A 23200-nucleotide genomic window follows, 5' to 3' on the forward strand; every position below is an offset into this window, starting at 1 on the left:
AGCAAGAGTCCAAAGTGAAAGAATGGACATATTGCAATCGAAGCTGTTTAAACAGCTGTGTTTCATAGGAAAAGTGAATAATTTGAAGGAGAGAAAAAAAAAAGAATCCAGACCAATCTTGTATTTTCTGAAGTTAAAAGCTTCTTTTCTTTGTATTAAAGCAGAAAAGGCTTTCCTGAATCAGTCTCATATCTTAATGTTAAATGCACGTATCATGCATAATTATGAACATAATCCAACTGCAAATATTCGTTAAGTTCTAAGCAGCATCATTAATGGAACATCTAGAAACAAGTACTTGTGGCCTTAACATAAGCTGTTTCTGGGTTGGCTTGAAAGTAACTCAAGTACATTACCTAAGTACTGTACTTCACAATTTTTAGGTATTTTATTTACTGTACTGGAGTATTTTAAATTTTCTATACTTTAACTTCTACTCCACTACATCTCAGGGGCAAATATTGTGCTTCTACTCCATTATACAATTATTTGAAAATTTGAGTTACTTCTAACTTCGTAGATTTTGTTTATTACAAAACACACTACTTCAGCCCTATATATACTTTGGCTATTTGAAAATAGAACATCTATAAGCTCACTTCTAGATCTATTTTCAAATGGTTTTCTACATTTTGAACACTTGTGAAATGGGACATTCTGTGTAATGAATACTTTTACTTTTGGTACTTTAAGAGAATATTTTGATACATTTTATACTTTCTCAAGCGCATTTTTAATACTGGACTTTTACTTGTAATAGTATTTCTACATTGTGGTATTGATACTTTTGCTTAAGTCAAAAATGTGAGTACTTCCAACCACTGGTGAAAAGGGATGCAATCATGATGGGTTAGAGATTCAACTAAAATTGTACATTGAAAGTGCATGTTTTATTGGTCTTTTAATAATGTTTACAAAGTGTTTTTGTGGTTGTTTTTTCTACAGAAAAGCAAATCAACAAAAAATGATAAAAGATTTCAAAATGTACCATTGACAAAAAAACTCAAAACCTCTTGGTAAAAACAAATATTGAAGATGTATGAAGTACTTGTTTCACACTCATGTCAACAATTTAATTAATTAGTTATTAATATGATGCAAAACAGTTTTTCTGTCCGCAAAGTTCTCCACCAGAGGGTGCTGAAAAAATACATTAGAACAGGAAAAGCTACCAGATACCCCAAATGAGTGGCTCACCTATGCACTGCATATGTCTTGACCACAAATAGCAAACATAGCTATCTTAAAGCAAAAATAGCCTCTCACAATGCATCGCAATGCACATGAGCTTGTATATCGGCCATTTTTGCCATATTGTAAAGTTTTGAAATGATAGAAACATTTTTAATTTTAACCTATAATGACATTCCCAAATAGGGACGTTAAAGTGGTTAAATTGCCTAGTTTCTTTTGAATTCTGGATGGATGAAATACATGTATGTTAGTCATTGAAACAGTACACAATGATCAACAGATCAAAAGGCACACATGCCTTACAACAAATGGAAATTTGTTTTAGGGTGCACAAATATGGCACTTCAACATTAAGATGATAATGCACCTTGAAAACATTCACAAAGTCATACCAAACACCTACAAACCTCCTCGACTGAGGCATTGCTTTAAATCCAAGCTGCCATAAAAAAATCTTTTATGAACAATCAAAATGATGACACAGGTGAAGACATACAAAACTTTCAGCGCGCAAATAAGAAAAAGATGCTCATTATCCTGCAGTAAAATTGGATTAAAACACTTCAGAATTAAACAAAATTGTATCATTTTGCATCATTTCTCTATCACTGGAGAACATACACATACATGTAACTGGGAGCTCATAAGAAGTAACCATCAGGTTTGCTCTGGCTATACTGTGTGTTCAGAGTGAATGTAAACAGTCCATTTTGAAGGCTGCGTCAATATCAATCTATGTGACACAAAGGATTTAGCCATTACCATCCTCATACTGCACCACCTGATGTTTTGTACTGAATGAAGCACAGTTCATATAAATGCAACAGTCAGAGAGCTTGTTTCATGTGAAGCTGACAGACATGCGATGTCTCTGCAGAATGGGAGGAGGGAAGGAAAATGGTTTTCAGAACATTTCTGTAACAACGTTCTCAGCACACACACATTTTGCCACAAACAAGATGACTGCTTTATGTTAAGCCTGAGTTAAACTTAGTTACTCACGGAAATAGCATATCTACATGCTCATAACGTATCGCAGCACGGCATGTTGTGAGCTTGTAGATAACGCTTTTTACGGTGCGCAAACAAATATAAAATCGGGCGTTAGGATGCAGTGACACAGCCTTTTAAAGAGAACGTCCTCATCGTATTGATGATGTCTCTCTTTTTTTTTCCAGACCGGACTGGTCTGGAAGTACAGTCTGGTGCTCCACCGCTCTGTTCGTTCCAGGTGGCTTCATCTGTCCATTTCTGTTCAGTGCTGCTACATAAATGTCAGTGCGTCTCCAGTGGTCACTTTGAGGCAGGTTCGCCGGGGTTGGAGCCGTCCGAAGAACCCTCCACTTTGGCAGCCTCTTCTGGAGGAGAAAAGTTGAAAAATTAATTCTGCTATACTGGGGCGCCAATGTCCTAGTGGTCAAGGTGCATATCACATCTGTAAGCGCTAATGCGAGTCGCGGGTTCCATTCCCGAGCCCGACTACCTTTGCTGCGTGTCACCCCCCTTCTCTCTCTCCCTGATTCCTGTCATTCTCAACTGTCCTTTCCAATAAAGACAGAGAAGCCCCAAAAATGTCTTTAAAAAAATAAATAATTCTGCTATAATGTGTTGGGCTGCAACTATCATTTATCTTCTTAGTAATTATCATATCGATTATATTGTTGACTAATAGAATAATTATACATCAACAAATCAATTAAACACTTAAACCCTATTTTATACTTTGTCGCACAACAGGGTCGCGGAGAAATTGTGAAAATAGTTCTCTACAAACTCACATGTCGCATTCTGTCATTTTCACTATTGTTAACGTTTTTGGAAATGTTTTATGATTTGTGCCTATAATGATATGCCCAACATGGGCATCAATTATTCATTGATTATTTTATGAAATTATCAATTATCGATTCTTTTTTATATAATCGATGAAAGTTTGATAAACAGTTGCACCCCCACTATTGAGTCCATGTTCATCCCAACAAAGTGTCTGTGGTATAAATACCGTGTGGGTATATATGTGCGTGTGTGTGTATGTGTATATATATCATTTATAACCACCTCCCACAGGAAAATAGAACACTGCAACCCCTTTTACCTTTATCCTTCCTCTCCTGTATCTCCTCAGCTGCTGTCTTGTCTGCTCTGAAGAAGATGCGAGCGCTGCTCAAGGAGAAGTGCAGCAGCTCAAACTCCTGCAGGGTAGAGGGAGGACAGGTCAAATAATGACACACGTACCGCTACGTACCCAATATGATAAGATACCATCCATATTACACGGCAGAATCCGAAGAGTGTTCATTTAACTCATAGTGTAAAAATGTACCCTTTACTTGATCACTTTCAACATGGTGTCCCTTTGTTGGGCATGTCATTATAGCCTGAAAGTCTGTAAAACTTTTCACACATTTGTGGAAAATGTATTTCGGCATGAAATACCATTGTTTAAAATAGGGATTCAGTTGTCAACAGACCTGTATTTAATAGTCAAAGACAAAGATATTATTGTTGTTTTTTTCTTTTTATAGATGCTAGTTTACTATGCAGCAATTAAGATTTGTAACACATGCTAAGAATATATATTTTATATTTACCTATCCTAGTAGGTATCTTAGTTTCTCTGAGGCACTACATTGTTCTCTTTGCATCCTACTTATGTGACTATTTACCCTGTAATTTTGTTTTGTTGACCATGCTTAGTCTGATCTCGCACGTGTAAGTCGCTCTGGGTAAGAGTGTCTGCTAAATGCCTAAATTGTAAATTTGAGGTGACAGCACCTGCAGGTAGATGTCCAGTCTCTTCTGTGTGAGGTTCATGGTCTGCAGCAGCTTCTCATCCTGGTTGGTGGACTGGACGTTCTGCTCCTTGGCCACGGCGTTCATCTCTTTCATGTACTTATCCCTGACAGCCTGGAACCAGTGCAGGGAGTCAAACTCCAGGTACTGGTCCAGCAGTTTCAGGATGTATGCCACGCCTGACGGGAGGGAGGGGGGAATTAAAACGTGATGAAAGGAAGAAAGTGCATGAGTGCTTACTGCGTACATGGTGTGTTTGTAAAGCCACTCAAAATCCAGTGTGATTTGTCACAGCTGCCCACACTCACCCATGGCAAAGCCGTCGTCCGTGAATGCTGCTCCGCCTTTATTCTTCTTGTTGAGTTTTTCTTTGCAGTTGATGGAATGCTCCACAAAGTTCACCGTCTGAGGAAAACAGTTCATGGTGCATGAAGGAATGGAAAAAGGGACTAAGAATTTATTGAGGAGAAGAATCGAGGTAGAGCACTGCAGGTGATTATAATAATATTTTGTACCAACAACCTTGGGGTATTTTTGTCACTGTACATTTGCACATACGAGAAATGTGTCCTCTGCATGTGCCTATCCTAACTATTAGGAGCAGTGGGCGTCATTAACACAGCACCCGGGGAACAGTTAAGGGTTCAGTGTCTTGCCCAGGGACATGTTGACACATTAACCATTTTAAAGCCGGTGTCCGTATTGTGGGCATGTCACTATAGGCAGAAACTGTCAAAATGTGTCAAACATGTTCAGAAATAGCAGATGTGGCACTTAGGTGGAGCAGTGGTAAAGTCCCTGCCCACCACCACGGAGGCTGTGGGTTCGAATCCACCGTGGTGCATCCAGCTTTATCGGGCATCTATGCAAACACAATTGGCCCGTGTTCTGGGGAGGGAAGCCGGGCAGGGAGAGTGATACTGGTCATTGCACGTACTCCTACTGGCTCGGGCGGCACCTGTCAGTAGGGAGTGTTGGGCGGGAGGAGTAGGACGAAGGCCCTACGTCCTCCTGGCGGGGGCTCCTCACTGGCAGTGAGTCAGTAGGATAGAACAACAGTGACAACACAGACATGTGTGTGTGTGTGTGGATTAATTGGCATAATGACTAAATTGGGTAGAAAAATAATTGTCTACTCTAAATAAGATAAAATAAAAAAGGAGATGTACAAGCTCATTGGTTGCTGCTGTGAAGAACATGGACAGCAGTAGTGTAAAATCAAATGAACAAAAAGGAAATATTGTGAGTGGGATACTGACCAGCGGGGGTACGATCATGTAGAAGTTCCTCAAGTGCATGTTCTTGGCACTGCGAAATTCCGGTGCGAACACGTCCACCAGCATTTTAAAGTATTCTGTCCCTTCAGCAGAGTTGCTGGTCAAATCCCCGAGTACTGAGTCCAGGACACTGGGAAGAGACGCAGGGTCAGTCTGACACCACAGTGTCAAATAATAACAATGAACAAACAGGGCACGCCATACAGATGTGAGCAATATTGTTTCGGTATGGAGTTTAAAATTAGGTTGTGGCTCCTGAACCGGGACCCAATTTCTACAAGCACAGAGTCAGCGAGTTGGAGGTCAAGCAATATCAATTTCTACAAGCACAGAGTCAGCGAGTTGGAGGTCAAGCAATATCGTTGGCTAAATGCCGGCTAACCGCCCTCTCAAATCTTTATAAAAAAATGGTATGGTCCTTAAAAAGGACCATACTGGTGTCAATACATATCATCTATTCACAGCTTCATCCATATATTGACCATTTTCATCATTGCACATCATCGAGTATTTTCTTCAGGAACTATTTTCAGCGTGTTAAAAATCAATACGCGCTTTAAAATGCAACTAGGCTAAAACATAAAGGAGCCATAATGTTCACTGTTGGATTATCCATCTCAAGCAAGTCAGCAAATCAGTCAGCAAACTGATTTTTATAAAAATCATCAACGGTCGTGAGTACAGTGACTGTGAGCAAAACATGTCAGACGACCAGTATGCTGATGATGCAGAGTCTAATGCACTAATAGACACAGTCTTTTTATTCTTATACCAGATATTATGTCAGCTCTGCTCGCCTCTGGCTGTTTGCACAATGCATCATGGGTGATGATTTTGCCTGTTCGAGAGCCACTACTTTAAGACAGTAGTGGTGTATGTCACATATATCAATGTGGTGTATGGGGACCCTCAGGGGTCCTTGGGGGGTTCCAGTGGGTCACAAGCTTAAATGATTGATAGTTAGGATTTAGGAACCAAATTGACTTTTACATGTCTAACTCAGAGAGTGAAGGGTCCATTTGGTTCCATTTGTACCCTCTCAGAGTTATGGGAGTCCGTGGCCTAATGCAGACCACACTGGGGGTCCTAGAAATTAAAACGTTTCAAGGACCCCAGACAGGTCCCTGAGGCAGAAATGCAAGCGTCATACCTGGCAGCTTTCTGGGTCTCTTCTGACAGACCCTCCTCCTTCACCAGTTCCTCGAAGTTGACAATGTCCTCCAAGTCTGGGACAAACCTAGAGACCACAACATCTTACTGGTTAGACATTCTCTGGTAAAAATGTGATTAACACTATGTCAATGTTTTTATTATCGCTGATAAGAGCATCAAGTGGTCCAGTGCGACCAGCTTGCTCAGTTAACCATATTCAACCTCCCGTCCCTATATTGGCAATGTTCAGAATTGTCCAGAAATTGCTAAAATAGGTCAAGCTCACAACACCTATTTTTGCCAACCCAACCCAAAGGCAGTGGCACTCCCAGGCTGCGTGCCGCCCCCCCCCACAAATGTTTAAGTTTAGGCTAGAAAGTTAGGGATGTTTTTGGGGTCTCCCAGTTTTTTTCCCCCTCTGCAGCCCTGGCAGCCATTACGGCCATCAAGTGCTTGCGAAGGGCTGCCCCACTTACTAAACCTGGCACTGAAAGTTTGAATCTCTGGGAGGAGCCATTCAAATAACAGTAAAAAAATGAAAACCCCAGAGTAAGTGCCGCTTGTGGCCACTAAACGCTGCTATTGCTCCACACTTAAAACTTGCACAACTGTAGTATCGCTTTAACCAACAGAAATTTCCAAAGGGCAGGGAGGCAACCAAGGATTAGTCTACAATTAGCTCTGGATGTTCCCCCTCTCTTATCATATAAGGGGGCTTAACAATACATGGAGTTACAGTAAGCCTTGGGAACAGCCTTGGAACTGCAATCCTTTCCGGAGACAGACATTTGTTTATTTCTTTCCATTGTTTTTGACTAGACTAGAGCAGATAACAGGCACTCTGACCTTGTAAGTCTCTATTCATGTTCTGCCTCTCTTCTAGTGCTCCAGTCTTAATTAAATTCTCAAAATACAGTTGTCTGTGGTACAAGACAGACACACCTCTTGACTTATACAGTTTCAAACTTTATGTGTGTAACTCGGTAATTCTTCCCTGGGTAGTCTGCACCACTGAGGACGAGCAGAACGTCTTGGGTTTTGTGCTTTTATTACACTAACAGGATTTAGACCCAATAATAAGCCGTCCGACAAAATGATGTGATCAGGGTAAAAATCCCACTTTAGTCTTTAGTTAATAATGCTCTATGTCAATTTAAGTTAAAATGCACTACACATGTACTGTGTACCTGATAGCACTGCTGCAGCAATGTAGTCCACCAGAACGGATCATCCTCACATAGCCCATGGCATTACCTGGGGGACATGGGAAAGCAGTGTTTTTTGCTTATGGTAAAAAAAAAAGGCATTCAGGACAATGCACACCAGTACTGAGGAGATACCGACCACAGTGAGGAATCAAATGTGAAGTAATAGCAGTCGCACACTCACAGCCATGAGGCAGAGACTTCTAAATACGTCTAAACAGTCATATACTGTAATAAAACTGTCTTTGCATCGTGGCTATGAGGTAGGGGTGTGCCAATACACTAATGTCACGATACGATACACGATATTGGGCTCACGATATCGATACGATATATGGCACTTTTTTATTATGAAAATATATGGGGGGGAAAAAAAGCTTATAAAAGCTTCCCATTATTATTGCAAAATATATATATATATATACGCCAAAACGATACATATCGTCACAAAAACGTATCGCTATATATTGCGGGACGATATATATAGCGGCACACCTCTACTATGAGGGGGGTGTGACTGCCAATCTCACCCTCATAGCCAACATGTAACTTCTATCCACTAGAGCGTGCCATTGTTCTCTTGTTAAACTAAAAACAACCATAATGTAACGTCTGCCATGCTACCAACATAAAACCCCATGGAAATAACTGCAGGAAGAGTATTCAAGCTTCATCATTTTATTCTGGTGTGGCCGAAATAACATGCTCTTCTTAAAAAAAGAACAACGAGAATGACATGAAAATAAACAAAAGTAGAAACACAGCAGAAATGTTCTAATATTGTTCATTTAACATCCAGTATATTGTGATCAGATTAAATAAGAAATATCCCAATACAAAACATTTTGTATTTTGATTCAGTATAAAGGATGTTTTTATTCATACTATAAATAGTTAATAAATTCCACAATGCTAGTGTGTAGACCCCCTTGACAATACCGTAAGTGCATTTGTGTGAAGGCCTCACCGATCTGACTGATGAGCTGTCTGAACTGGTCCAGGTAGCTCTGTCCCTCAGGCGTGATTCCCAGCTTTCTGATGCCACGGTTAAACTTCTCTGCACGCTCGAACGGGTACTAAATAAACACCATAGAAATGAACACAGATAAGTGTTGGGAACACTCATCTCTGCTGGACTGATTTCAAAAGTTGAAATACAAGAATGGTTCCACTGTTCTCACCTTCTGATCAGACTGGTCTTTTGTTTCTCTGAAGAAGCGGATGTCCTTGATGAGTCTGGATTTTATGTGTTCGTCATACATGAACTGACTGAAGATGTAGAACTTCTTACGCAGGAACTGGTAGGTGAAGTTCACCTGGCAGGGAGACAGAACAGGGAGGTGACTGGTGTGAAAGTGTCATGCTGACAGACTATTTATTTAGCTGGCTTGTATTATTTTTGACATTGTGTGCATGTTTTCTTGACTTTAATATGTTATTTTGAGTTGCAGTGATTTGAAAGCCAGTCTAATGCTGTAATAGCTGAGCATGCAGGACTCCTCCCCAATTGGAAAGGTGCAGGGCAGGAGCTAATCACTGTTGCAGGCTGCAATTGGTGCCAGGCTGGTAGGCTCTGCTATAAAAAGGCCACTGCTGCAGAGGAAGCCAGATTTTGTTGAGACCACGGACGTGCACAGACCCCCAGCAAGGACAGAGGAGGGAGGACGGGCCTCAGGCAGGAACCAACTGAACCCCAATGGAAAGGGAAGTACAAACCCATGTATTGCCACTTGCACTACTGTAGTTGGATATTCCTGGCACAAGACACTTTACTGCTACCATTGGATGTTACTGGCAACGGACATTTGAATGTTTGAATGGGATGTTATCCTGGAACCTGTGGCACTAATTGACTCTGTATCTTACAGTGCTTTATGGAACTAAGTGGACGACTCTGAAGACACTCCCCCCCCCTTTTGAAAAGTTGGCCATTGAACTATTTGCATTCCCCTCAAAAGTCACTGCCCTGTCTTTTTATTAGATTTTAGGTTGAATAAACAAACATTGACTTTTTGTACTCCTGCCTACTGTGTGGTTTTGTGTGGTATTTCCCCATTTCTGGTCACTGTTTAGAACCAAAGCCTTTGGCTATTTTATTGTTCACACTACCGTGTAACAAAAGCACTGTGAAATGATTAAGGGAATAATTATACAACCACCCACCCACCCACACACACACACACAGTCTCACCGTGGTGTTCATGATGCCTGTTCCATGGGTGCGGATGGAGTTGGCAATGTGACGGATGTTGATGGTGTTCAAGTGCTTGTTGTTGCTGGCCTTCTCTATGAAGATCTGTCAGCAAAACAATCATATCACTGTAACTTGTATACAGTGCACGATGTATTGCACCAGTAGTACTAACGACACATCTTAAAAAAGGGAGAGACCGTGACTAAGGAGTGCAAAGAACTCTTACCTGGTTGTTCAGGTTGTAGAGGTAGCGTGAGACAAACATGTGGATGTTCCTCATGATCTCCAAGACATCCAAGCCCTGTTGATCATACACATATTTTATCACTGCATTTACACAGTAGATTATCTTCTAACCGGTAACTAATAGATATATATATTCCACTTAGTATGATACTTGCACCTAGTTATTATATGTGATACAATTCTTGATATGTGATTCAACCTTATGTCTAATGTAAATCAGCTTAAGAATGTTTTCTTAGTCGAGCATGCTAACGATATTTAACCACTTTCAACAATATCACAAGCTTGTAGATTGAAAATAGTGCATAAGTGGTTAATCAAATCATTGACAGCTGGTACGTGTGAAAGCACCAGCTGTCATTGACAGCTTCTGGGAAACAATATTCTATGATTTCATGGATCATATCTCATATTTGTCTTTCGCATGACGTTTGTTACCACATGAACCCTAGCATTCTGGGCATGTCACACAAACATCTGGAAAAAATGGATGGAGAAAATATGGGAACTGGGTGGGATGTTCAGGATGCTGAGGTAATCTAAGAAAAGAAGGCTTGCAATCCACTTTTAAAGCTCTGTACAAAGTTAACTTCCCTATCTCCTCCTTCCTCAGTTATTATCCATTGTCCCATTCTCATGGTCTCTAATTATGATTGCGTTATTGTTGCCAATGTTTTGTTCTCCTCTGTTGTCCCCACGGACACAGAGGAGAACACATGTTATTGCCGAAATCCTTCCCGTAATCATGTCGAGGTGACCCTTACCTCTCCTTATTGTTAGGTCAATACTCGTATTGCTGTACCATCACCATTGTTCTGTCTCCTCACTCTTTCTCTATGTCAGGGGTTACAGGGCCATGGTGCTCTTTGGCTGCCCCTAACGGGCCTTGGTTCTTCCTGACCACCATTATGTGCCCCCATTGTTTCTAACTTTGGGCCTAAGCTATCATGGAATGTTTTGGTGATTGGAACACCTGGTGTTCCAATCTCACCGTTTCAATCTACCCCTTTCTCACCTTCTTCCCGTGCACTTTCTATAAGGCCCGGGCAATTGTGCTCGTGTTCGCCCCCACAATAGCTTATCTACAAGCTCCCAACACAACACAATGTGAGCTTGTTGATCCGTTATTTTTGCACAACACTAATGTACGACGAAGTATAAAGTGAAACCTTAAAGGACAACTTCAGCCATTTTCAACCGATCTTCATATAATTGGTCCTCACTAATGCTCATTGTAATATGGTACCATTTTTGTCTACTCAGTCTGTGCCTCAGAGGAGGGCTATTTGGACAGTTCAGAAACCCGCCTACCAGTGACATCATCGATGGGGAATCCAAGTTAATAGAAACTGTAGGCTTTTTATTCCTGGAAAGTTAGAATGCTATAATGGAAGCAACCCACCTGCTCCAGGGTCTGGCTGGGCAGGTGAGGTTCTGTCATGGTAAGGCCATAGCGCTGGGTAGCCAGGTTCCTCATCTCACTGTAGGTGGCCCAGTCATGTAGAGCCACAGTGGTCAGGTTGTAGAACGTCTTATCCAAGTAGTGGGTGACGTAGGCTGCAGAAAACAAAACAGTTAGTGATAACACTCTGCATTATGTCTTTCAGGAGGTGACGTCATTACACAGCTGTGTGAGATATTAATTTCATTTTAGCCAATCTAACCCAATTACAATCTGTTGTTTCCCCTTTAGATTTTTTGGGATCAAGCTACTCCATATACGACACACAGAAGTGCAGATCAGTATTTCCAAGGACGAGGGGGAGATTCCCCTTTGGGAGCGATAGATGTTTGGGTTCCCATGGGGAACGGCCCAGGTTCAAATCCAGATGGTTACACTAAAACGCACCCGAAATGAAGCAGAACTCCCTTGTCAACAGTGGAGGCATGACGTACGTACCTTTAATGTGAATGAAACGGTTGAAGAAGCGGATGGGTTTGAGAGAGAAGAAGTGGGCCAGATCTTTCATGCCGACCCTGAAGGGATTCCTGTCGTCCAACTTCAGGTGTGTGTGAACAGAGAGGCGCAGGTCCTTCTCAATCTCCTTACACAATTTATCCAACAGGTGCTGAAACAGCAGGATGGAAGTGAAAGAGAAAAGAACCTTGGATTAGATGCAGAGGAATAGGGCTGTCACGATTACAAATTTAAGTTGACGATTAATTGTCACTCAAATAATTGCGATTAATGATTTAATTGTGTGTTTGGCATTGAACATTACTGGAACATTATGAATACAATTTGAATTTCCATTTGCCTTTTAGGCTTCATAATCAAAAATTGAACAGGGCAGATATGACAAATAACTTAAATTTACAAAGAAATTATTTACATATTTTATACATGTAAAAATAGCAGAAGTAGCTGATCTGCAAGCTTACAACGTGTCACAAAATGACGTGTTGTAAGCTTATAGATCTGCTATTTCTGCTATTTTTAATATTTGAAAATGTGTGAAACGATTATAACGATTATGCAAAAATTGCAATCATCTCAAATAATTCTCATATAAATGGAAGGAAATAAATGAAGGAAGCCAAACCAAAATAAGTTTTACTCTTATGTACCTGTACACAAGATGTAACAATAAAGTACAACCTTGAACCTTCTTTTCCATCTTACTTCTCCCTTGCTCCAGCCATTCTTGGACGTCACCTGTTCCTCACCTCATTGAACACGTCCATGATCTCGTGGTCGTAGCTCTCCAGCAGCTGGTCACATGACTCCATGTGTTTGGCGTGCAACATGGTGGGCACGCTGTCCCTCAAGGCGCTAAACATGTACTGATCCGGCCAATCGCAGGCATCAGGAACAAAACACAAACAAAATGAACAGGAGAAGCCAGTGAGAACAATCGCCTCCCTCCTCATGAACCAAACAAGAACAGGGTCAATGTATTAATGCTGATAAGTTAGCCTGTTAAAACATCTGTGTCATTTTAGATGTTTGCTATATACTGTATATAGCAACATAGATATGTTTTACAGAAAATTCATAGGATTTAGAACAGTGGTTTAGAACAGTGGTTCTCAAAAATAGCAGATATACAAGCTCACAGCGCGTCACTTTGTGCCGCGCTGCGAGCTTGCCCATCTGCTATTTTTGAACATTTTTGAAAGATCGTGAAAGTGTTGAATAATTTTGCATTTTTAAACACAAATCTTCTCTTCGGGGGTCCCTGGCACAAAACATTTTCAGATGTAAGGTCCGCGGCCAAATACATATCATTTTGGGGGTCCTTGGCAGGAGAAAGTTTGAGAACTACTGATTTAGAAGGCATTTGTAGAATCTGCCTCAGATCTTAATGGGTTAAAAAGAAAACCAATATCTAAATATGGACTGTGTTGGCACTACACCCAGCTCTGAAACTGGAAAGGACTTGGCAAGTGGATTCAGTTCAGTAGATGCTTCTTCTCACGCCTGAAGGGTCAGGGTGGGATCAGTATTTTCATTAGAAGACGTTCTAATTAAAACAGTGTGGCTTGGTGTTCAGTAAGTTATTATGTGTGCAGTTTGTGAACTTAAAGTTGCACAATCACAAGGCAGACTCTGTCGTGAATCCAATCCACACTAGACATGACAGTATGTCCCTGCATGGACATACTGGCTGCGTGTGGGCATGTTGACTACTGTCATTATAAATCCTTTATAAACATTTCACCAACACCGCTTCACAAGAAGTTTTTACATGCACTCCTATATAAACTATACAATACAACTTTCGCTCTTCAGGAGTTTCACAAGGGCTGGGCATTTCCTGACTATATTATCTTAAGCGGAATTTAGTAGATTTTGAACCTAAATCACTTTGTTCTAATGTGAAACCTATGTGCCCCTTCCCGCTTTTCTTTCATCTGAAGTAAAATTCCATTCATGATTTGAACGGAAGAAAAAATGTTGTGGAAAAAAATACCCTGTGTCTTTTGCACATTTCTCCCTCATGAGGTAATGAGGGTTCAGTGGATAGGGGGAGGGGATAGAGTTCTGCTACTTGGGGGAGGGGTGTGTGGGAAATGTAGGGGCATTATAGGGGCAATCAAGTTTCTTTTGAAGTGAGTGTGTGTTTGTGTGTGTGGACTGGAGCGCCGCTCTACTAGCTTTGAAGCTGCATACACGCTCCCCACCCACGAGAGAATCGTCAACGCGCCGTTAACACTTAGAACAACGGCCGTCTACCTGTCTGCTTTGCATAACACTGCAGAGTACGAATGGGGATTCAGTCAGATGAATCCCTGTGCGTGTGTTAATGACATTTAAAGTGAAGAAAGAGGTCAGGTTTCAAGGGAGGCAACACATTAGTTCAGCCATTATAATATTTGAGTATATATGCCTCAGGTCCTTCAGGTCTCTATACTAGGCACCCTCCTGTTTTCTCTCTACACTAAATATCTCCATCGAAAACAGCATATCTACAAGCTCACAACACGTTGCAATGTGATGCGCAATGTGATTGGTCTACTTCATGCAGACAGATAGACCCTGTTCTAGAGGGCTTGGCCAAGAGCCATACCAGTCAAAACAATGAGCTGTAGTCCTGAATGAACATGAGCCCTAGCGTTTGTTTAGTGACATAACCAGTTTACTTACGTGTATTCTTGCTGCGTCTACGGCGTTGTCATAAACATCATCCAGGTAGATGGGAAAAACCGCTCTGTGCCAGTACAGAAAACTACAGTCACACTGAATCTTGACCCTGAAGAGGAAGGGAAAATGACAGTGACTGTGCAGTGACTGTGCTTAAAAGGTTCCAGTATCAGTATCGCCAAACATAAATTACGAACGGAGCACATAATACATGCTGTTTTTTTTTCTGAATAATTGTTGGGATCCGTAGTTCACAATCAAGTCAACAACTTGTTTTCTACACTGACTGAAGTCACGTGTGACATATTTCACGCATTTCAAAGACAGCAGTGGTTTTTCTCATCACATTTTTGTTAATTCCTTAGTTTTAATCAACTATAACAACCTTAGTTCCCACATACTCCTGACATTGCCACTGTGTGAGGTAACCGTATTTCTGCGACACAATTATTAGTTAAGGCGTGAAACAAACCACATCGCCTTACCTCTCTCTGACCTCACTTATTAGATCCAGCTTCTTCAGCACAAGCTGGAGCGGAAGAAGCTCCTCGTCCTTGAACGTTTTCTAGACGGAACAGATCAACTTCAAAGTCAAAGAATAACAAAGCAAATCAAAGCAATACTTTAATTTGTTTGTGATGAGAGTCAGTGCACAGTAAAATCCTTGGTGGTAATTTACCATCTGAGTGCCCACACTGAGGGCCAGGGAAACCACGAGGCGGCGCTCCTTGGTGCTCGGTCCGTTCAGGGCGTTTTCTGCCATCACCAAAGACGACAGCACGTCCAGCCGCTGCTCACTGTACTTCTTGTCTGATACCACCCTTTTCTACAAGAACGACAACATTGCAAGACAATAGGGACAGATATTATCATCTCTCAAAATGACAAATATCAATAATATAGTATTTTTTCCAAATCTTATCCCCTTCTTTTTGCATATCCCCTATTGCTGCTCAGGTTTTCTTTACAGAAGTTTAGAAGGAAGCGTCCAGCCTTTATCTCATGTTATTTTCCTCATTATTTTTTATTTCATTACAATCCAATATAATCCTCTATTATGATCTTGTGTACATTGTAGTGATGTCGTTAGCATAGCCTTGCGGAAAATGACAAATGAGTGACAAATAAACCCTCTTGATTCTTTACTTTGTGTTAATACTAATGGTGAATGTATAATAATAATGCACACTGCGTGTTTGCTGTGTTGTCACCTTGGCATGGGCAATGGCGTTCAGGGCCTGGGAATGTAGCTGCTGGTTTATGTGGGAGACAGAGTCTGCTACCACCATAGAACGTCTGTGGAATGTGTGCTCCACCGCCTGCACAGGAAATGACATCACATGTTGTTTAAATGCTGCGTTTGGTGTACATACACACAATAGTGATGTCGTTCATGATCGATTCGTTCAAAAGAACTAGTTCATGAACTAGGGCATGCCCGCTATCGTGCATGCCCACATCCCCTCCCCCCGTACACAGGACGGGAGGGCGGGCTGTGTACGCCCTCCCGCGATGGTGTTTTACACTAGAAAATAGCGCTACTGAACGAGAACGTGAAATTTGAATGAATCATTGCCGTGAACGTGAACGAAATCGTTTGTTCACTGAAATGTTTTTTCCCACCACTAACACACAAGCCAAATTCCAATACTCAGATTTATGCCTCCTCAGTCCATCAGCATGTCAGTGTTACAGTAAAATTGGTGACCTGCCGAAATATGTGATATTGTGTGGACTTCAGATAATGCACATTGAGGTCGTGCAATACATTGCCTAAAAAACACTAGGTTGTAACAAACAGCAGTAATTTAAGTTCGGACATTGACGTTAAGTGAAGTCCACAAGATCATGCTGGAGGAGGCGAGGAAGCAAAAATTTGAGAATTGGAATTTGCCCCCACACATTTTCTGCACGTGACACTGGCGTGCCGTGCAACTTCTGTATTCATAAATCTGACTATTCTGTACCTTGAGCAGTTCAACTAGTCTGCAGAGGGCTTTGACGGAGGTCTTGGTCATGGGCCGCTGCATAGACATGTAGAGATTCATGACGGTCTTAATGATGGTGCTGATGCTGTAGGCATACAAGATCCCCTAGGAGAGACACACATCACAGTAAAAGGTCAAAGTTGGGTGTGTAATACGTGCATGAGGTCACACTGGATATGTAATTGGTTGAGCCATTCAAAGTGAGCGCAAAACTAATGTGAATAGGCTGTCTGTCTGCGTATGTCGCTCTGTTCACCATCAAGCGCTGAAAACTCAACTATGCACAACTATAGGTTGCCTTGTTTGTAAGTAATGTGTGTATGTGGCAACTCAGAGTGCACTATTTTTATAAGGTACATGTAATAACTTTAGTCAGCACTGTCCCTTTAGACAATAATTGTTTACCTCTTTTTTGGTGAATGTGAGGCATTGCATTGTGCTTTCAGTGGTCAAGACTAGTCCAACCTATTTGAACAGACATTTCCCCATGTCAGTTCTCACCTGAACAAAGACATTACACCTGCTGCTCAGGTCCTCCGACAACCTCTCACTTTTCTGCTCCTTGGACAAGATGGCCTCCATCTTCATCATCCATGAAGTAACAAACACGTAGTAGGACTGAACATCCCTTAAGACACGAATCATGAACAGAATTTTACTCCAGATGAAAGAAAACAGGGAACGGGCACATAGGTTTAAAAAACAAATGTTCTTTGTTCAAAGTCATTGTTACTGATGTGCTCATCAACTCACTTGGTGAGCGTCTGTGCTTTCTGTTGCAGGTAGGCGTCTCTCTGTGCTCTGATCCCCTGCAGACTCTTTTTGTCCATTAGCTTGGCAGCAGCCGGGACTTTAGCAATGAGGAAGGTGTCAGGGAACCAGATGATGTTAGCAGTCAGAGTCACAGCTGGAACCTGGAATAACAACCACCATGATTAGTGGGAGGAATGTCATACAACTAAGAAAGAACTAAGCACGAGTATACGTCCCTTACCTTTTTACAGACATCTAAAAGTGATTTGTAGAGTTTCTTGTCGACAGCCCTGAAGATGTGAAAGTGAAGCACGAAGAGGCTGCAAACACCAGCGTACTTATCTCTCTGGTCTATCTCCGAGGGTTCACCTAACACAAGAACAAATACGTAGATTTAAGACAAATCTTGTCAGACACACATAAAATCAATATAACCTTAGAGGAGACACTGACCGATCTTGGACTCGACATTAGTGAATATTGTGCGTATGTTGAAGAAAAACTCCTCAGCGAAGGCGCCGTTTTTGGCGACAGAGATTCCTTCTTTAGGATCGTCAAACCTTTGCTCCACGCATGCCTGTCACAAAGTCACACAAATAACAAATATATTTTTAAAAGTAATTTGAACTGTTAGTGAAAATTTAAAGAACAATACTGGTGTCAATACATGTCAACACCTATTCACAGGGTCGGCTATCTACAATATATTGTACAAACCATTTTCCTGATAATCGCCATAGTTTTTAGACTTAGTATTAGTTTTTTTTACATTTTGTCCAAAGTTATTAAAGGTTACGAAATGTAAGTAAATAATTGAGTCAATGTTGACTAAACATCAATAGTTAATAGGTCAAGGTCATATAAATTGTGCTCATAAATCTTTTCTTGAGGGGCTGTTTTGGCCAAATCAATCCATGATTTAAAATCATAACATAACTTTGACAAACTATTTAATTAAGAGTAAGATTACCTGTACCGAGCAAGTTTCAAGTCTCTGAAACTTGATTTACAAACTATAAAATATTGAAATGAACACAATGTGTGTATTTCCTCAAAAATCTAACAAACCATGGCATGCTTTGGAATATGGTCAGCAGTAATGTCAAGTTTACAGTGAGTCATCATCAATGGTCTAAACATGCCAGACTACTGGCCACTTTAAGCACAGTAAATGCTTCAATATGTCAAACTATGAGCCTGAATTGTTCCAAGGAGGAAAAATAAAATAGTAAAACAAACGTCCATGGAAAAAGACATGGAAGTCATGACATGGATGTGGTTACCTGCAGAATCATCCCATCCAGTAGTTGGCCCTCCAGCTTCAACAGGAGCTTCTCAAACGGTTTCAACTTTTCTTCAGGAATGGAAAATTTACCAGGGTTATGATGCACTGATTTCAGCAACCTGGAACAGGAAGAAAGATAATATGATGAAGATAATTGGTTTAAGCTACTTGCCGCATGCAGACAGCATCTTAAGACTAGGTTCTATGTTGTTCAATGCATTATCAATACCTTTGTCTCCTGTACCTCAGTGATTTGTCTGTGTCTGTCTTTTTAATTTAGTTTTTATTCTTTTACCTTTTGTACATCTTCCAGTGGTCTTTTAGTGTGCCATGATTTTCCATTATCTCATCCAATGTGAGAAGTACCACTAACATCTCTCCAAGATGCTCATACACCGTCTGCAGAGGAGAGGCAATGTTAGGCATACTGTTGAGTAAAGCTATCCGTGAGTAAAGCTAGCTGAGAAATCAGGCTGTGATTTTAGGCCAGAGCAGCTATTAGTTTACCTTTGAAAAATATGGAATGTTGCCAGTTGCAGGACGGGAGCATAATCGCAACAGACAATATTCACTAACATGTCATAGAGGTGTGTGTGTGTGTGTGTGTGTGTGTGTGTGTGTGTGTGTGTGTGTGTGTGAGTTGAATATTCTCATCAGGGCCAGTCACAATCCTGTTACACTGCTCTGCTCAGTACATACAGTAAAAGCACATAGTTAGACCACAACAACTTACCTGGAAATGGACTCCTGACGATTCAATAACTTTGGTTGCACCCCTATGAGAGAAAAAACACTGTTTTAAAACTATTTATTTGAACTGAGCAGCCACCAAAAATCAGTGCTCAACCGCTACTCAAGGATCCACTCAGGGCTGTAAGCCGTATGTTTTATATGTATGGTGCACAGACTGCACACAGGCTCTTTCTAGCTGTGGACACAGGCTAGCTGACCGAATGCAAAAAAATACATTGTAAGAGGAATACTGAAAATAGGCAACCTAAAAATCTCACAGGCTTGTAGATCTGCTATTTATGAACATTTAAAAAAAAATCCCTGGGTCCAATGTGGATCTTGGACTTCATGTTGCTAGCCTGTGACGTCAGTATGACAGTAGTCATGACATTATCTATTATGTATGACTCAGAATTTGGGGAAGGTTTCAGCCCTATCAAAGCCCCACTGACTTCCGAGTTCCAATATGAAATATAAGTGAAATATTTAAAAAAGTATATAACATGTGACAAAAAATGGGCCAACTATTGGTCCAGGGGTTTGTGAAATTTGCTCCGGACGGACGGGCACGAGCACACACCCTTCTAGACAGCTCGCCTCTGAGGAGCCATGCTGTAAAGATGCTTTTTTTACATTTTGGAAATATTCACCTATGACATGCCCAAAACAGTGACATCAGGGTTAATGTGGTTAATATTATTGGCTTGGGCCTATGAGTCTTACTTGTTGCTGTTATATAGGGCTGCCAGCTGATGAACAATGTTGACCACTACCTCAAAACATCTTGAAACAAAACAGGACAGCTCCTATAAGAAGAAGGTATATATATTTTACATTTTGAATTCCAATAAACAGTGTCATTAATGAAAGGCTTTAAATCAACCACTTCTCACCTGGAGGAATGAAATAAATCTACCCATTTGAATCTGGGACTCGCCTTCAACAACACTGGTGTCAGACACTGAAATGTAAAACACACTTCGTTTTGCAAGGAATTCACCCTCAAAAAGATGAAAATGTCTGATATGAGGATTACTGTAATCTCACCTCCTTCTCCATAGTACAACAGTCCATTATAGAACTTGGTTTCTGCCTACAGATGGGGAATATATTCATTATCAGTACAAATCTCCTCCCAGGTTCTGGTGTTATGGAGACACAATTTAACAGAAAGATAACTACATGACATGATCCACATATGTAATGCAGAAACATTGAAACTAAGGCTGGCCGATATCGATGGACAAAATCAAATACATGTATCATGATTATTTACCTCAATATAGATATTGTGACAATAATATAATATTGTGACAATTTTTTTTTTTTTATAAGTTTAGAAACAGCAGATCTACAAGCTAACAATGCATTGCGATATGAGTTTGTAGTTGTAAATCAGCTATTTTCACCATTTTAGGACATTTTCCAAACAAATCTGAGAGTATAAAGTGTACACTGGTAAACCCTATGTGAGAATTCACCACATTTAGCTCCTACCTCATATTTTAGTTTCTTCACTTCACTGCAGAGAGCAGCATATACTGTGATGACTTTGTTCAGGACCTACACAAAGCACAATATATAAAGTCAATGTTATATTTATTAAACACCATCGTTTCATAGCAACCAACATGGAACATAATTGTAACTAACAAAATGCTACAAGTATGCCAAAACATTTCATATCACCTCATCTTACCTTGTTGTCAGTTTTGATCAATTCAAGCAAATTAGATTGCTCATATGGGAGAAGCTGCAAGAAATGGGAAAGAATCAGTGAGACGATGAACTGTGAAGGATCTATTCTAGCTGTTTTTGAGGGGAACAGTATAAAGAAATATTCCAACTGATGTATTCCCATTGTTAAATGGCTGTTTACCTTTAGAGCAATAGGATCCAGTGTGAAATCCCATACATCCCCAACGGAATCATCCAGAGCGTCTTCGATCCCTTTCAGCTGGGAAGTGTATTCCTCCAAAAACTTCCCATAGTTCTTCATTTGAACCTCTGTGTGTATCTCTGATGGGAGAGATGTAGAGAGGCTTAGATTTAGAATGATGTAAGTTTTGTCTGAGATGCTGCTGCGTTCTACGTTTAGGCAGTGGTGGGAAAAAATCTCAATTTCTTTACTTAAGTATCAATACTGCAATGTAGAAATACTCTGTTACAAGTAAAAGTCAGGAATTCAAAATTTACTTGAGTAAAAGTACAACATTATTGGCATCAAAATGTACTTAAAGCACCAAAAGTAAAAGTACTCATCATACTTAAATGTCCTCCTATTTCAAGCGTTCAAAATGTATCGAAATCTTTTGAAAATAGCAATCTAAAAACATGCTTTTGAGATGTAGTGGAGTATAAGTAAAAGTACTGAACATTGAAAACAATCCACTAAAGTAAAAAATACCTCAACATTTTACTTAAGTACTTGAGTATGTACTTAGTTACTTAACTGCTAGCTAAACAGCAAATCTAAGGTCCGTGGACAGTGGACTTGACTGTTACTGTTATCCACTGTAAGCTGTCAAATTGATCAGCTGTTTTTGGTGGCTGCATGGGAGACTCTGGCACTGAGTCAGTGTCAAATCACTGAATGCAATCATAACTTAATTCACGGCCGCGTTCAAATATGTCTATACACCTGAACCAAAAACGTTATTATTTAACATAAAAAACTACACAATTCACTACCGGGATCAACAGAATTTGCTCTATTTCAGCAAATAGACTGAGCCCATGCTTCTTCTCGTTGAGCTATTGCAGCTAGCATATAACTTTGCATGTACCACCACAAGCAGCCAGGTAAACTCACAGTGTTTTATTAATATGGTTAGGCTACTTACTCTGAGAGCCATCGTCAAAACGATCAAATTCCCAATCAGGCGCGATCGTCTCGACTGCCATCCTGTCTGTCAGAAGAGCCCAACAACACAGTTGTTATTACGGTAGCTGCCATACAGTGAAGCCCTGCGATCCCATGATTTACCTCATGACCGTGTCAACGGTCGCTAGTGGTCATGGGAAATGTAGTTCTGCGTACTCGGCATAGAGTTACTTGGTACACAGTTGCTCAGTTGTCAGAAGTGTGTGTGTGTGTGTGTGTGTGTGTGTGTGTGTGTGTGTGTGCGTGCGCGTGCGTGTGTGCGCGTGCGTGCGTGCGTGCGTGCGAGAGACAGAGGGGAAGAAGAAAGAAGACAGAGAGAGAATGTCAATTTCATCAGGTTTGCGTTCGTTTGACTGTCGAGATGTGTGTAGGCCAGAACTCCAAACTCCTTGCAACTGCCATTTGTGGATATGGTTGCAAGTCGTTGCAAAGCGTTGCAGTTGCAAGGAGTTGCATTGGTGTGAACTGTGCACTGGCCTTCAAACTGTGTGTGTGTGTGTGTGTGTGAGAGAGAGAGAGAGAGAGAGAGAGAGAGAGAGGGAGAGAGAGAGAGAGAGAGAGAGAGAGAGAGAGAGAGAGAGAGAGAGAGAGAGAGAGAGAGAGAGAGAGAGTGAGTGTGAGTGTGAGTGTGAGTGTGTGTGTGTGTGTGTGTGTGTGTGTGTGTGTGTGTGTGTGTGTGTGTGGGGAGAGAGAGACAGAGAGAAGTTGTCTGTCGCTCTTCATTTGAATGTGTGCTTTGCAAGCATGTGAGGGAAGGAGGGAGTGGGAGAGATGAGCAGGGAGGGAGGAGGTGGTCATGGTGTGGGTTGTCATTACTATGAGGAGCCCCAGTGAGCCATTCAGAGAGACATACAGTAACACTGAGGCTACAGAGAAGACAAGACACAAGAGGAGTGTGAAGTATTCAGGGTA

At 41.0% G+C, this 23200-nt stretch overlaps 1 protein-coding gene across 4 annotated transcripts; it reads right to left on the reverse strand.

The window, feature by feature from the left end:
• Nucleotides 1–875: 875 nt before the first annotated feature.
• washc4 (WASH complex subunit 4) lies at nucleotides 876–22382 on the reverse strand. Of its 4 annotated transcripts, none has more exons than XM_084059075.1 (33): nucleotides 22248–22382; nucleotides 21284–21423; nucleotides 21104–21157; nucleotides 20902–20967; nucleotides 20452–20497; nucleotides 20298–20365; nucleotides 20128–20210; nucleotides 19406–19448; nucleotides 18968–19071; nucleotides 18671–18791; nucleotides 17841–17964; nucleotides 17629–17756; nucleotides 17388–17548; nucleotides 17136–17262; nucleotides 16614–16739; nucleotides 15858–15965; nucleotides 15326–15472; nucleotides 15132–15211; nucleotides 14650–14755; nucleotides 12729–12845; nucleotides 11962–12130; nucleotides 11464–11618; nucleotides 10042–10116; nucleotides 9813–9917; nucleotides 8803–8937; nucleotides 8589–8697; nucleotides 7604–7670; nucleotides 6415–6501; nucleotides 5247–5394; nucleotides 4296–4392; nucleotides 3970–4166; nucleotides 3290–3386; nucleotides 876–2549 (listed from the first exon to the last, which is right to left on the reverse strand). In XM_084059075.1, the coding sequence occupies exons 1-33, from the start codon at nucleotides 22306–22308 to the stop codon at nucleotides 2488–2490; spliced, it is 3513 nt and encodes a 1170-aa protein (XP_083915201.1). In that variant the 5' UTR covers nucleotides 22309–22382; the 3' UTR covers nucleotides 876–2487. The 4 variants fall into 4 exon arrangements, with proteins under 4 accessions (XP_083915201.1, XP_083915200.1, XP_083915199.1 ...); XM_084059074.1 differs by having other exon boundaries at nucleotides 876–2552; XM_084059073.1 differs by having other exon boundaries at nucleotides 3281–3386.
• Between the last annotated feature and the right edge of the window lie 818 nt (nucleotides 22383–23200).

The sequence above is a fragment of the Gymnoscopelus microlampas genome (assembly GCF_963454915.1).
Source record: "Gymnoscopelus microlampas genome assembly, chromosome: 6".
Lineage (NCBI taxonomy): Eukaryota > Metazoa > Chordata > Actinopteri > Myctophiformes > Myctophidae > Gymnoscopelus > Gymnoscopelus microlampas.